We start from the raw sequence: 15,606 nt of genomic DNA on the forward strand, positions 1-15,606 counted from the left end.
AAAATGAGAGATTTTACCATATTCATATCTTAAGCTGTGAGGGTTACACTATTCATAACTAAAAGAAAATTAAACATGACAAAACTAAATTTGGATTATTTGAAATGAAGCTACTTATATCTACTTATCAATTTGGCTCCTTGAAACAGATCCTAACGTAAATCTTTTGAGAAATTAAATGAAATTTTCTTAGGTTCTCCATTAAGGATCTCACAATTATATTTCAGAATTGCTCCACCTATCATCATACTAAGTTACATACACACACACACACACACACAAAAAGAAAACAAAATAAAATAATACCACTACAAATACAATTATGGAAACATTTATTTTGCACAGAACCATTTAAATAAATAGTTTCTTTCCCCATATGCCTTAAATATTTCAGGTATTTGAAAAGAAAAATATGTGTAAAATTCCCATGCCTGTTCTTAGATACCCACTCAGCACTCCACTCTTCTTATCTCAGATTCTTGACAGTGTACTTTTGGAATGAATTACTCACACGATGTTATCCAAACAAGTAGCAACAGCACCATTTGCACAATATATTGAAAATTTATCATACATCTCCATTTGTTTGCATTCTAACTTAGAGGAAACACAACAATCCAAACACAGAAATAAAATCTGAAATGAACTTCCTGCTATTGGATAAGGAAAATATAAATGTTTGGAAAGGGAACCATCTGGTCTCTCAACTTTATAAATCTTAAAACCATTTTTTAAGACATTGAAAACAGGGTGGTTTTAATTGTGGAAAAGATGGATCATGCTAAGCACAGTTTCCAGAAAGCCATATACCAGAAAGCTATAGCTACCCACAAAATTGTATCTGCATTTGCAGGTGGAGTATGTATATCTCATGTATAAGTTCTCCTTTGAGCCTTGTTAGAAAGATGTGCCAAAGATCATGCTATACTATGGATAATGGACGTGAAAGCTTTTAGTAGGAGATCAGCAAATATCAATATAATCATTTTAAAGTAAAATTCTATATTTAACTCTATCTTCATTATATATGTATATTTCATTTAGAATTTTATTTCATTTATATAAGGCACAACAATTTTTACTTGTCAGGGGACAATTTGCACCCAGCAGATTAAAAACATGGGAGACATCAATGTGACTAACTTATGGGTTGCATATGAATCAAGGTAGGTAAGCTTTGTCCATCAATACTGAGGAAAGATTACCAAGAAATAAGAAAGGCAGTTTCTTCAGCAAGTAAGTGCTACAAAAAAGAGAGCTCAAAATGCTATTAGATTAAAAGTGACTCCAAAAAAATAAAAAATAAAAGTAGAAAAATGCAATTTGGAGACAATTTTTGGACCCTAATTTGAACATGTTCATTGTGTGTAGACATTTTTGAGACAGTAAGGGAGAATTAAACATGGCCTAATCATGGGATGATATGAATTATTGTTAATTTTGTTTGTTGTGATAAGAATACAATTGTTATAAGAAAGAATAAAGTATGTATGTGTGAAATATATCCTGTCTGAAGTGACTTTAAAATACTTCAGCAAAATTCTTTTTAGGTGTGTAGAAAATAGCAGATAATCAAGAATGGCAATATGTTGAAAACTGTTGAAACCGAATAAATGATAACTGCATTACTAGTATTCATATTAGTCTCCCTAATCTTGTGTATTTTTAAAACTTCCCATTAATTTAAATAAAAAAGATTAATGAGTAGAATATGTATATAAATTCCAGAATGGGTTTATAAACATAAAGAAAATGTAAATTTTAAAAGAGGAAAATAATAAAGTTTCATAGGATGAATAGATAATACTGTTTGAACTAATGAGATGGATTTCTTCATTACACATGTGAGTATGTAAATGGAAGACTACTCATATAGCTCTGAAGTAAATGTAATAGAATTCAGAATGTAGCTGCTTACCATCATATTCTTGAAGAAGAATAAAACACTTTTTTTATTCACATTGCACAAAAAAGGAAACGTCTATTGGTTAATGGATCACTCTTCAGCATATAAGGCCACACTGTACATTCATTGTAATAATCAGAGGGATATAAATTTTTATATCTAAAATATGCACATGGAAGTTCATTATAGGAAACAGGAAAAGAATCAATATCTTAGTGCAGTGAAAGCTGCTGGATTATCTGTAACAAGGAGTTCAAGGAGCCCTGAGACCTTATTTATTAAATAAATATGAGCACGTTTTATCCCACCCCAGTAGTGTCTAGGTACCATTAGAGATAGAATATATTCTGCTGATTGGGTGATTAGATGAGAGATTTTTTCCCATAGTTTTATTTAAAAAATGACAATAGTCAGAATGAATCATGTAGAAATAAAAAGAAAAAGCTTCATGTGAATGGGAGCTGGTTACCTGGAGACCTAATTGTGCTTAGAAATAAGACCAGATCTATAAATAAAACAAGAGGGCTCCACTTGTTTACTAGGTTGATGTAACGATCAGGTCTCTTTTGTGCAAAAGAGATTTTCACTGACAAGTTTGTCAAATTATACTTCCTAATTACAGTTTGTGAATATAATGCTTGCAGAATGGAAAAAACAAACAAAAAACATAATTTTCTTTTTTATTGTTCTTAAATAGTTACCAATGACCCCCGTCTCATTGATTCCCAGAATGTGCATGAAAATGCTAGTCTGTGAATTTAGTAGGAAATATCAACCAGCCCCCAGAGGGGTAGCTCACATCAAGGTTGGCTAGACTGCCGTGAGATCTGGGAAGGCTTAACTAACTGTAGCACCACTTGTGAAACCTCCTGAAACTATTGGAAACACAGTGTGTGCCAGTCTCGTTTTTTGACCTACTATTTAAAAAATGGCAAATGCTAGTTACATTTTATGACAAGACTCTTAGATACAAAAGAAAATCAAATTTTCCAAGTCAACTTGGATGCTAATATCAGGAGAAAATGAGAGGAAAACATTGGTGGTGGTGATCTTTTGGGTGGTTCCCATGGAGATGCTGCTATCCAGGGTGTTATTGAGACTGAGGTCTTTTTAGCCCTTCAGCATACAGCAGTAGGTGGTCATCTCAGCCTATAACTTGACTTTGATGTTCAACAGGGTCTTTTAATCTTGGGCCTTTTAATCTTCAGACCTAGTTTTTGCAAGCTCTGACTCCAGTGCATCAGGACCCACTGAACTGCTCCATCTTCATGGAGTAGCAGGCCTCCATGTTTCTTAGCCTATGCTCCAAGCTGGCCTTCAGATTTTACCCATAGTCCAGGTTGATATCCAAGGACCAAGGCTATGTACCTTAGCTCTATGAACATTACCTTGGCAGTTCCAATCTAGGAAGATTGTGACCTGACCACTATGGTGCTCTCTTCAATCTTCTGGGGCTAATACTTGTCCAAATTATCTTGGTTCTTATGAGCCAGCTCATCATACTGAACCCCTGATGTCTACCATGATCCTGTCTATCAGGTCATGATATTTGGGGACATCAATCTTCACAATCAACCAGGAGCTGTCAGACTGGGGTTCTGAGCTTTTGCCTTTCTCCTCATGGTTCTTCTTCATGAACAGCAGCTCTTCCTTGAGAGCTTCTATTTCTGTTTCCAGCTGTAGCTGAGTGATTTGATGTCATTAATGACTCTGTAGGGCCACAAATGTCACTCTGTGCAGATTAGTGAGTGACCAGTTGTTGTAGTTATCTTTTTGTTGTTGTTGTTGCTGTGACCAAACACCTGACAAGAAAAGTTTATTTTGGTTCATGGTATCAGAGGTCTCAGTTCATGAACAGCAGACTCCATTGCTCTAGGCCCAAAGTGAAGTAGAACATCATTAAGGAAAGATGTGGTAGAGAGAAGCTGCTCCCTTCATGGCAACAGGGAAGTAGAGAGTGGAGGAAGGGACCATGAGAAAGATGTATCCTTCTAGGTCATACCTGCAGTGATCCACCTCCTCCAGCCACGTCCCACCTGCCTAAGTTACTACCAATCAGTCCACTGAAACTAGAATGGACTGATTAGGTTATAGTACTCACAATCCAAATCATTTCACCTTTGAATATTCTTGGATTAACACAGGAAATCCAACACCAGTCTGACTAGACTGTAAAGTCATCAGCAGAAAGATAGGTATCATGAGGCCTTAGAATGAAGGAGTCATTGTCCACAGAATTTGCAAAGATCTGAGCTTTAAGCTCTTTGATAGTCTAGAAGGAACATCCCTAGTCTCTGACTTGCAGTTCCTCTTTCTGTAGGTGATCCTGGATTTTACTCTCCTGCCTCCTATTATCAGTTTCTAGTCTCCTTACTCTGTTCAAGTAGCAGAGCAGACAGTCATTCAGTTCTTGAATGGTCTCCTTCTTGCTGTAGATGACTCATTCCCACCATATCCCAAGCTATCTCTGCAGCCAGATCCCCAGGTCCTATCTACCCTGGAAGCTATTGGAGCAGAAGAAGGAGATCGGGAAGCCCAAGATCTTGTGCCTGCTTAGACATTGGCTGCACTACTGACTGATTCCCTGATGGCTAGGTGACTTGACTGGAAAATCCCAGGAACTGGTGGTTGATGGAGAAGGTGGAAGAACATGTGGTGAATCTCATAGAGTCAGAGGAGGAAGGCAAGAGACCAGCACTTGGGTTGGGCTGCCCCAAATTGTTTTTATTATGAGTATAATTATATTTTATATTTAATGTAGATGCAATGTTATTATGGTTTCAATGATATTTAATCACTGACCAAGCAATAATTTAACTTTCTAAATACCATCTGAACAAATGGGAAATGTGAACAGAGAAAGACAAATAAATGTGAACAGAGAAAGACAAAGTTATATACTAGCAACTTGAATAGTATGAAGCAAGTTTTAAAATTGTCAAATCCTATTAATTCTTTCTTTAAAATCTATTTTTCCTCTCTCCTTTAGTTCTTATGGCATTTGACAAAATTTGCTGGATTACAGTACCCAAGACTTTGCTAAAATACTCACTACTTCTATTTTTAATCCTCCTCCTCCTCTTGATATTCATGATCCTCCAGAATGTGGTTTTGCCTTTAACACACTCAGAGGCACCCTGAGCAAACAGGTCAGCACATTAATCCTAAGCACATAGCTTTTACATTTTTTTTTGCTTGAGTTATCCTATATTCCCTATCAGTGGTTATCAATTTTTTCTTTTTTTTCCAATTCTTTAGTAGTTATTATCTATATCCACTACAGTGTATTTCTTACTGTAACATATTAAATTACTTGCTGTTTGTTTTTATTCTCTCAATAGGTTGAGCCTAGTACTGTGAAAGCAGTATGAAGCATATAACATGTATTTAATATACACTTCTTCTATGAGAGAGTGAATTATATTGAATGATATTCAGGAAGTTTGCATTGAATTTTAAGGACTGATGTGATCCTATTTTTACAGCTTTCAGAGAAAATAATATTAACAAATATATAGTTTTGTATACTAAAATTTTATTTAACGCTTCACTATTTCGATGCACTGAGTTGCCCCACCTTATAATCCATATGTTGAGGCTCTAACCCCAAAGTGATGGAATTTGGAGATGGAGCCTTGGGAAGTAACAGGTATTGAAGAAGTCTTGAGTTTGAGTGTGGGGGGAGCTCTCTTGATGAGATTATTGCCCTTTCAAAATGTGATAGGAGAACTTTCTCTTCCTTTCCTTCTTTTTGCCATGTAAAGGCAAAGAGAGCAGACTGCTGTGTGCAAGCCAGAAAGAAGGCCTTCAGAAATTGGCTGGCATCTTAATCTTGAACTTTCAGCCTCCAAAAATGTGAAAAAAAATTCTGTTGTTTAAGTCACCCAGTCTGTGGTATTTTGTAATAGCCACCTGAGCAGATTAAAATAACTATTAACACAATATTTTAAGCATTTATTTTATGAAAGATTTCTACAGAATCACTTGATGTATTAAAAAATATTCTGTATGTAGTATAGTAGCTTATCTGACTAAGTGAAGATTGGGCAAAACTTACTGGTGATTCTGGGAATGATTGATAAATATTTTGCTTTTCCTTTCAAATGTAAAGGAATTTGGTCATAAATAAACACATAAGTTTATATGTACTTTTTTCCCCCCTTAGGTACCAGGAATTGAACTCAGGGGCACTTAACCACTGAGCCACATCCCAAGCCCTATTTTGTATTTTATTTAGAGACAGGGTCTCCTGGAATTGCTTAGCACCTTGCTGTTGCTGAGGCTGGCTTTGAACTTGTGATCTTCCTGCCTCAGCCTCCTGAGCCATGGGATTACAGGCATATGCCACCACACCCAGCTATATATACTTTTAAGCATAGTAATTTACATTTTTTGTAGTGCTGGATGTTGAACCCAGGACCTAACACATCTTCCTCAAGTGCTCGACCACTGAGCTACACTCCCAGTTCTCAATTTACTTTAAAGTACTTTGTGTTTTAATGTAATAGACCATTTTTTTTTCAGATGGTTCTTACATACACAGAATATATACTTGGTCAAGATTGCATTTAGTTGATTAGTGTAGAATCTTCCTATATTCTGACTTACTTCTAGATAAAGATGATTCTCAGTAATTTGCCTTATAGTGAATATTAGTGCTAGGATTGTAAGCCATTACAGTTAATTATTTGTTAAAGATACTCTAGGAATGCCCCCCAAATCTTATAAATATGTCACAATACATAGTTCCAACAAGTGGAAAATTATGCTATTAATAGTATTAAGAGTAAAAATGGAAGTTCATCTGTAATAGTCACTTTATTGTTAACAGGTGGTTAAAAGTCAGCACAAGTGACTGGATAAAAGACCTGGGATGCTTGATTAGTAAGGTGATAAAAGAGAATTTAGTGTTATATTTTCCTACTAATATGAAAGGTTCAAGAGATTTGACTCTAACATGATCTCATAAGTGTGTTGTGTTGAGTATGCATATTATGTGAAACATGTTCTTTCTTTTTTATACATTCTTAGTAAGTAACATTTGATGTCCAGTTATTGCATATGATTTATCATCTTCTACACAGGAGAATTATGAGACCCTAGAATATTTTTCTCTCTTGTTTTCTGTATCCCCCAAATTTTCATGTTTATCCATTCACTCTTTCTTAATTTTAATTTTTTTCTGAAAGCCAACATTTTATTCCTAACCCCTGCAAAAAAAAAAAAAAAAAAAAAAAGCAATTTTATCCAAAAGACAGTTTACTACCTTTACAGTTTTTAAAGTCCACTTTTCTCTTAACTGTAAAATAGTTCCTTTATTGCTGAACTGAATTTGGAAATGTCTTCCCAAAGGGTAAAATAAACTCCAAGAACTTTCTGTTCTTATTGAGTAATGGCTTAAGTACTATTAGCAGTTGTGACTATAACATTTATTACATGCTTCTGAATTTAGATCACTCTTTACTTTTTCTGTAAAGGGTGAGTTTTTAAAAATATTTTGGCTTCCTGGATCATATTATCTCTTGCAGTTATTCAACTCTACCTTTTATCTTGAAATCAGCCATAGGAAATGCAAAGAAATGAATGAAGCTGTTTTCAAATAACACTTTAATGACAAAACAACAGCAGAGTGCAGGCTGGATTTACTAACCTCTGGTCCAGACAAATAATTTGATAGAAGCCATGCAATAAGTATTTATATCTTTAGAATCACAGAATAGTAAAGTAAGATAAAATGGTAATGGTCATATTTTAATTCATATGGTGTCATTTTCAGTGCAAGCAAAAAACCAGTAATTTAAATTTAATAGCATTTAAGTTAAATTATTTAGAATAAAAGGAATGTTTAAAGACCCTACACATGTGAATAGGCTAGAGGAAAAAGAAATCTACTAATGGTAAAATTAAACAACCACTTCTCCTCAAATATATAATAAACCTTTAGAGACCTAAGTTTTTCGTATGACTTCATCCAACTACTTTATGCAAATATTGCTCAAATTTCTTCGCTATCTATAGCTACATTTATACATTTTTAAATGCATACTTAGATTTTTCCACTTGGCTACCCTGCCATGGCCTCAAATGCAAAATATAAAAAATATGCTTTCCAAAATTGGCTCTACTTTCAGGTCTAAGAATTTTCACCAATAAAGTTATTCTCAAGCTGAAAATATTGGAGTTAAAGAATCATGTTCTACTTTGACTCTTATTTCTATCATTCCTTGTATTACCTACCACTAAGTCCTAAAAGTACCTTCTACTGTCTTAAGTCCAAAATTAATTGTGTTTTGCCCATTTCTGTACTGCGGTTCCAGCGGGAGTCTCTGTTACTGCAACGTTGCACCGCTCCAATGACATCGTCGCTGACATCCAGGCCCATGTGTCTTATCTTCCTAATTTATTCTGTACATGTTGACAGATGAAACACCACTTTCATCAGGTCTTTGCTCCTACCACTTATTGAACAAGGTCTAAAATACTGATCCTGACATTTATAGCTCTCCACAAAATTGTCCCAGGCTCCAGATCCCATCTTGGGAGCTTCAATCTACCCCCTATTCTGAGAACTTATTTATTGTTTTCCTTGCTTTCTATGCTTAGCTGGTAGAGTTCATCTCATTTTCTTTTCTTTTTCTCTTTTCTACTCATTTTAACAAGAAGGTGCAAGTGAAATCCCAGCCCATTTTTTAAGTCTCTTCTTAGGTCTTCAGTGTCAAATGATTGATTTTGTAGTTGTTCACTTTTAGCCTTAACTCCTACTTGTTGAATGAGGAGTGACTTCATTTCCCTAATGAATGAAAGCTCCTGGTTTGAAACTTTTACCCTTTCATAACACTCATGATTCTTTCTGCACAGCCTTCAGAATGCAATCACAGAGAATGAGTAGCTGAATTAGAGTCTGACATACTGGAGAGGGCAGGGGTGTGGAGTCTACAGTCTCTGCTGATTGATGGTTACTGTGCAATTATTTTAGTCATTAAAAAACAGCACCAGGTTTGTTTGTTTGTTTGTTTGTTGTCTCTGATAATAAAAGGACAAAGTTGAAAACAGGGAGACTCTGGCAGGTTGATCATGCAAAATTCTGAAAACAGCCATAAACACTAAAGTAAGAAAATTTTGCCTTCTTGCCATTAGCAAAAGATATTCTCTCCATTTCATGTTATGCAGAAATGAAAGCTCTAAGAAAAAAGAAATTTCTGACTACTGAAATAATAACAACAACAAAAAAGGTGATCTCTGCATGAAAGTTGAAGAAATTCTTTGAGTATATTTTTGGGAAATTGCTTGTTATAGTGCAACTTTCACTTCTCAGCCTAGAAACGATAAGACCACAGAGATAGAGTAAGCAGTCTAACAAGTATGCCAACATTAGAAAGTACTGTTTAAGGACAGGCGGAGGAAGAGGCACCAGTGATAGAAAACCAAAGAAAGAAATTCTAGAAAGCAGTAACCAAAGAAGTCAAAGACCTTCTCCACAGAGGGAGTGGGTAAGAGTACTAGATACAACAAAGAAGGCACCCAGAATAGGAATGAATCAAGGTTTTCAGATGTGGGAATAAAAACATCAACAATTGTCACAGAAAAAATAATTTTTGGCCCAGACTGAGTGTCAAAAAACCAGAAGTTAATATTGTTGCTTTCATGCCCTATGCCATATTGTGCACATTCATCAGGGCTATATACTTACAGTGGGGGGGTAAGGAGTTTCCACGTAACGAAGACAATATGTAGCCAGTGCAGTAAGGCTTAAAACTCAAAGAGAGGAAATGAATCATCCAAGGTTGTGCAGCTTTGAAGTAACAGTTTAGAACTGAAGATGTTTTCACACTTGCACTGCCTCTACCATATCTTATATTTCCTACAGTGGAAGTCTGTAAAAATATGTCTTTCCTCTATCTTACCTAATTTAATTTCACCCTCTGATCTCTGGCCATTACTTGTGCATAGATGATAGGATGAAAATGGGAATAATCCTAAAAGAACATTTGAGCCAAATCTCTCTTCTTTTTTTTTTCATCTAATTAAACTGAGATAAGCAAAACTCATTTTTGGAAGAGAACTGAAACTAAACCTTGTTTCCTGATCACGAACTCATGACTCTCTTTGTTATAAACTATGTAAAACCACAGATGTACGTAAACATAGGCTCCATTCAAGAAGGATTTAGTACTGCATGGCAAGAAAAGCTTACATCAGTTTCTTGAAGAATAATCTGAAATGAGAATGACTTTCAATTATATATATATATATATATCTAAGGGATATTTTTTACCAAATTTGGTGGTAGAAGACACACAAAGTAAACTATGCAAATAAAATCCTAAAAATCACTAGGTAGTCAGTATTATTTATAAAAATTTTTATATTTCAAGCAAAGACTTCTAAATTTATATTTATATTTCAAGTGAATATTATAAGTTTCTTTTCCTTTCCAAAATGAAGTAACTGTTCTCAAAAGAAAGATCAAGTGTTTCTAGTTCTAAAGGAAGTTGGGGTCCCACATAAAGTAAGAACAAATTGAAATTCAGTTCTGTATGTTCAGACTACTATCATCATGAAAAAAAGAAAGTATCAATGAGGAAACAAAATATATCTTTATAAGTTAAAAAAGGTAAATGCACATTCAATTGCATATTAAGCTACACTGTAAGTACATAGCAGGAATTGCATGCTATGAATAAAAAAAATCACAAATTCTCTGAAGACTGAATTTGCTACATGTATAGACAACATGTTCCAAAGCTTAAAATTTAACTATTTCCTATAAAATCGAGTAAATAATTGTAGCAATTGTGAAAATTTTTCATCATTAATTTCTGTAATATTCCATATAATATAGCAGTGTAGGTCAATTTAAGTTCTCATATTGCAGGTTTTGAGTAAACAAATCTCTCATTTAAAAACCAGTACCAAATATGCTTAGGATCATGGATAGCCATGACAATGTTAAGGATGTCATTGCTGAGAACTTCTGGGAAAGATATCTAATTGCAGTACATTGCACAAATGTACACATACACCTATATGATGTATATAGGCAAGCATGTATGTGAACTTTATGAATTGTTAAGGTGGGAAATAATGTGGAATAATTTGATCTAAAAACCACCACCACCACCACCAACAACAACAACAACAATAACAACAAATAAACAAACCAAGCTTCAATGTACTATCTTTGCCATAACCAAAAGTTTGATCTGGTCTTCTTCCAGGTACAAATTAGGATAAAATTCAGTAGTTATGGGCTAACACCAAAGAGCAAAATTTAAACAGAGAAGTTCCTTGGTGCTGGCATTGTTTAGAATGGTGTCATAGTGAAAAATGCATCACTATGGATATTGGAGAAATGAAAAGCAAATCAACTGCAGAGTAGGGCCTCTCACCTCTTGCCTGTCGACCAGGCCCACAGCCTTCCTGTGCTCCAGGGATGTCCTGTTGTATGCTCCAAGGGACTAACTGGCACCTGCGCCATTTGTGAGTCTTCCATCTATGAATAAAGAACAGAAGTCCAGTGAAGAAGGAAAATCACAGAGAGTCAGCAGCAAAATAAATGACTTTGACCATTGTAAATAGGAGGTTTGCAACTATGATGAGTCCTATCTAAGTGTAATGTATATATTTGTTAAGGCATTAAACATAAATATCTATTTTTATGGCATCAAAAACAAGAGTATTTCATTGCCAATTCTATAGAAATGAACTCTGCAGAGAGCTATAAAGGGCATTTAGACTTTTTAATCATTCAGACTGCCAAGAGGTGTACCAGGTAGTACCAGAAGTGTATTCCATTTAAGTAAGTTGTGTTTATTTTCATTCAAGTTATGAAACTGCATTCGGGTCAGGAGTCTTTTGTATAATGCTCTTTTGACTATAGTACTCCAGGAGTAGTTCAACAACTGAAATTTTAATGTGATTTTACAAAAACCAGTTTCAAAAATGATTAAGTTTGCACTACTAGTTGACAATGTTCATGATGTAAATATACAGGTAGACTATTTGTCATCTCAGAAAGACAGATGTATTAAGATGGCAAATATGCCATAAATTTCCATTTAAATTATTATTTGGTGATTGCATGTTCCATTAATTGATGCCACAGTATTTCACTTGTTGTCAGGATTGCAATTGTGTACTACATCAAGTTTCAATTAGAAACTTTAAGTCTGAATAGCAAGGAATCCAAATTTCTCTAATAAATTATCAAGTTGATGTAGAGCTTCAATAACCACACTTTTCTTTGGGATTATCACAGATGCACTGAACAGACATCTTACTAGCATCATTGACATAGCAATGTCATTTCCTGAGCCAGAATACCACTGTTTATGAGAAACAGGTGCTCTTTGGAGCCAGGGGAGAAATGCTTAGGCTATTCTCCTACGTGAAATAGAAATGGCTTCCTAAAGCATATGTGTTTCATAATTATTAACCACTTCTTTGCATTTCAAATACTTTATATCAACCTAAGACATTTCCCCTAACCACTGGAGCTAATAACACAGATGGGAAATTTACACAAGCATTTGCCTCCTAGGAGATAATTTCAGAAGTGGAACAGCTCTACTCCACAGAGGTAGGAATGGCAGCTACAGCCATAAACATCCCAAACTGCATTGAGTCCGAGGAAGAAGCAGTGTTGGCTTCCTCTCTACCCGGTCTGGAAGCATATGGACTGGAGATCCTTCTCAGGGCATCACTTGCTTTGGTTTTTCTCTATTACCTGTAGCTCTGACACACTTGAGGGGCCTCGCAGGCCTTCTCTTCATAGAGAGGATCCGTGCAGTCCCGGCCTCCATTGGCTGGCAGCTGAATAATGACCCGAAGCCGAGACTGCTTCCTGACTCCCAAGTCACCTGGAATGAGGCAGCTTTTTAACCTTTGTACTTTTGCATGGATAAAAGAGTCTCCAACCACTCTGTGAGAAGAAATTGTATTGTCTAAGCCACCTGTGCTTTGACATTCCTGAATGAGAGGCCTCAGCTAGTCCAATCAATTCTCCCAAAGACCATTTATATTGAAATGCCAATTAATTTCCATTTTAAAATTTGAAGAATGAAGAAAAGTTCCTCAGTCTTCCTAATATGCAGAGTAATTGCTCTTTTGTATATTTCTGTCCCCTTGAGAAACATGACAGATCTAATTAAATTATTTTCTTCTACCTTAAGTTTATTTTCATGCCATTTCACGTAGCCTTGTTTACCACATGGGACTCATACGCACATAATGAATCTTCCGTAGGAGGATACATTCAATGTTATAATGTGAAATTTTATTTCTTTGTTATTCACTTAATTTGAAATGTATAACTTGTAAATTATTCCAGTCATTTATTATTCATGTTAAACAGACAAAGATCTTCAATTCAGGTCACATTCTAAACATCAGGCTCTAAGTAGTGAAATGAAAGTGAGGTCCTTGAGGCAGATATTTTTAGAGAAGCAGTCAGAAACTGTAATAATTACTGTAAGTAAATAACTCCAAATTATGTTTTAAAAATGGAAAAAGTTAAGATTTACCTTCAACAAAGCTATCCATTTGACAGTATTATTGATGAAAGGATGTTCAACATCTTAAAAATTAGAAACAGATGGATAGGATTTGCCAATTTTAATAAAACATATTTCAACATATAATTTATACACCTCCTAAGGATGAATAGTCACAGATACAGTTCACTTACAAAAGAAGTCCCTTAGGCATTATGTTGTTAGATAACATAATTTCCTGATGCATATACATTCTTTTGTGAGAACATGAAATATTTGCTTCATAGATATTTGCTACAGGGGAATTTTAAAGGTTAACAGCCCCCAACAAAGTTTAATCAGAAGTGAAATGAAATATTTGTAGTTATTGTGATTGTAAAAAAAAATGCAGTTTGACAATTAAACTTTCCCATAATGGACTGTCCTTTCTCCTGAAGTCAAGATGTCCCTTAACATGGTCAGGCCAACTGACTCCAACCATTATTAGAGAGGATGCACGCACTGCATGGGAGAGTGGACCAGATCAGTGATTCCTGACTGTCTGACTACACAGAAGAACCTGTTTTAAAACAACAACAATACAAACAGCAGATTGCTGGGCCTATATACCTACAGCTATTAAGTCTGATTTTTAAAAAGTTTGCCAAGAAATGGTGATGAAGAATCAGGTTTGGAATCTCCTGGAAGACGACCTTGTCTGTCTTGTCCCAATTTAAGATTCTGGGTTCACATGCAACTATTTAGGATTACTCCCACTGTGGGGGGGAAAGCTGTACTATTAATGATTTATATTAAACTATTTTAATGAATAATTGGAATACTATAAGTAATGGAGTAGGGAATTGGGAGCTGGAAATATTGGCAATAGAGAATTAAATTATTTGAAATAGTGTCATGGGCTTTTTATTGTAACAATACTAGTTTGTATGCCAGCTCTGACTTTTATATGTTTAATAAGATTTATTCAGGGAAAATCTAAGAAATGTCAATAGGAATTTTAATAAATTGCTAATGTAGTCTTCATCTACTGCACTGTCCAAGTGTCTCCTATTTTAAGACCAGGTGATAATTTCCTCTAATAATTAAAAGCTAGAAAAGAATTTTGTTTCCCTTGATAATCTTCTAAGAATCCATTATGTTTCTATTTTTCACTTTGGTCATGAGAATCTCAGAGCTAATTTTCTCAATTGCAAGGGCTTACCTTAACTTGATTTTCTCATGGAATCTTTCTGTCCCCTTCACTCCTCCCCCAGTCCCTACCTGGCTTTACCCTTCTTTTCCAATTTATATTATTTTTTCTTGTGTCTGATGTTTAGGATCTATCTTTAATCTTTTTGATAGTACAAGCACTAAGTGACCATTCTCATCATCTGTTCAGCACTGGCAGAAGGATGGAGTTGTTTGTATTATTTTAACAGGAAAAAGAGAAAAAATGCACAAGTGGTCTTTAGTTTTCAAAGTGGTCAAAATTCTTCAAGGAAGCACTCCCCAACCCTTCTCAACATGCATAGAACTTAGACATGGGATTATGACCAAGGAATCCCTGAACAGGAGGGGACAATGAGCTCAGCACCGAAGCTCCTACTCATTCACTGCTTAGATGTTACCTCATACATAGAGATGGCTGTTTCAATTTTGGAAGCAGCGACCAAATGTTAGTGTTTTGATTCTGTTTTGTTTTCTACTTGCAAAAACAAAAATATGACCTACTGTACAACTCTGAAATATTCTTCTAAGTGCCTTCTTATCACCAACCTCAAGGTTTTACACAAAAAAGACTCTATTCTTTTTACATCCTTAACTGATTCCTCAATATCAATTTATTTATTATTATAAAAAGCTCAGATTCCTTACCCTGTGCAGCCCACAATATAGAGATTGTGACCTGATTAAAGTGGAATGCTTCAAAGCCACAGTACACAGAGAGGAAGTTTAGTGGGGTTACACAGGAAGTGTCATGACATCCATGCTTCTACCCAGTGTGTGGGGAGGTCTGTGTCTTCTCAGGTTACAGTTATAAATAAATCTCTTCTGACTCAAAGTAATTGCAGTATAGGTCTCAGTCAGGTTATGGAGGTTTCAGATCAGAGCCCAGAAAAAGGGAGAGCCATAACACACATTAAATAAGAAAAATGGAAAGGTCTTGCTCTCACAGTTTTCTATATGTATTTATTCCCAATTTATGATGTGCAGTTAATATATGTATAG

At 35.2% G+C, this 15,606-nt stretch overlaps 1 protein-coding gene across 1 annotated transcript in view; it reads right to left on the reverse strand.

Annotated features, from left to right (window-relative positions):
• Thsd7a (thrombospondin type 1 domain containing 7A) overlaps positions 1–15,606 on the reverse strand; it is a 395,278-nt gene that overhangs the window by 55,687 nt on the left and 323,985 nt on the right. Inside the window, exons 10-11 of the mRNA XM_027926470.2 lie at positions 12,633–12,765; positions 11,296–11,399 (exon numbers count right to left, since the gene is read on the reverse strand). Of these exons, the coding sequence (XP_027782271.2) occupies positions 11,296–11,399; positions 12,633–12,765 (237 nt within the window). The remainder of the gene's footprint in view (positions 1–11,295; positions 11,400–12,632; positions 12,766–15,606) is intronic.

The sequence above is a fragment of the Marmota flaviventris genome, chromosome 1 (genome assembly GCF_047511675.1).
Source record: "Marmota flaviventris isolate mMarFla1 chromosome 1, mMarFla1.hap1, whole genome shotgun sequence".
Lineage (NCBI taxonomy): Eukaryota > Metazoa > Chordata > Mammalia > Rodentia > Sciuridae > Marmota > Marmota flaviventris.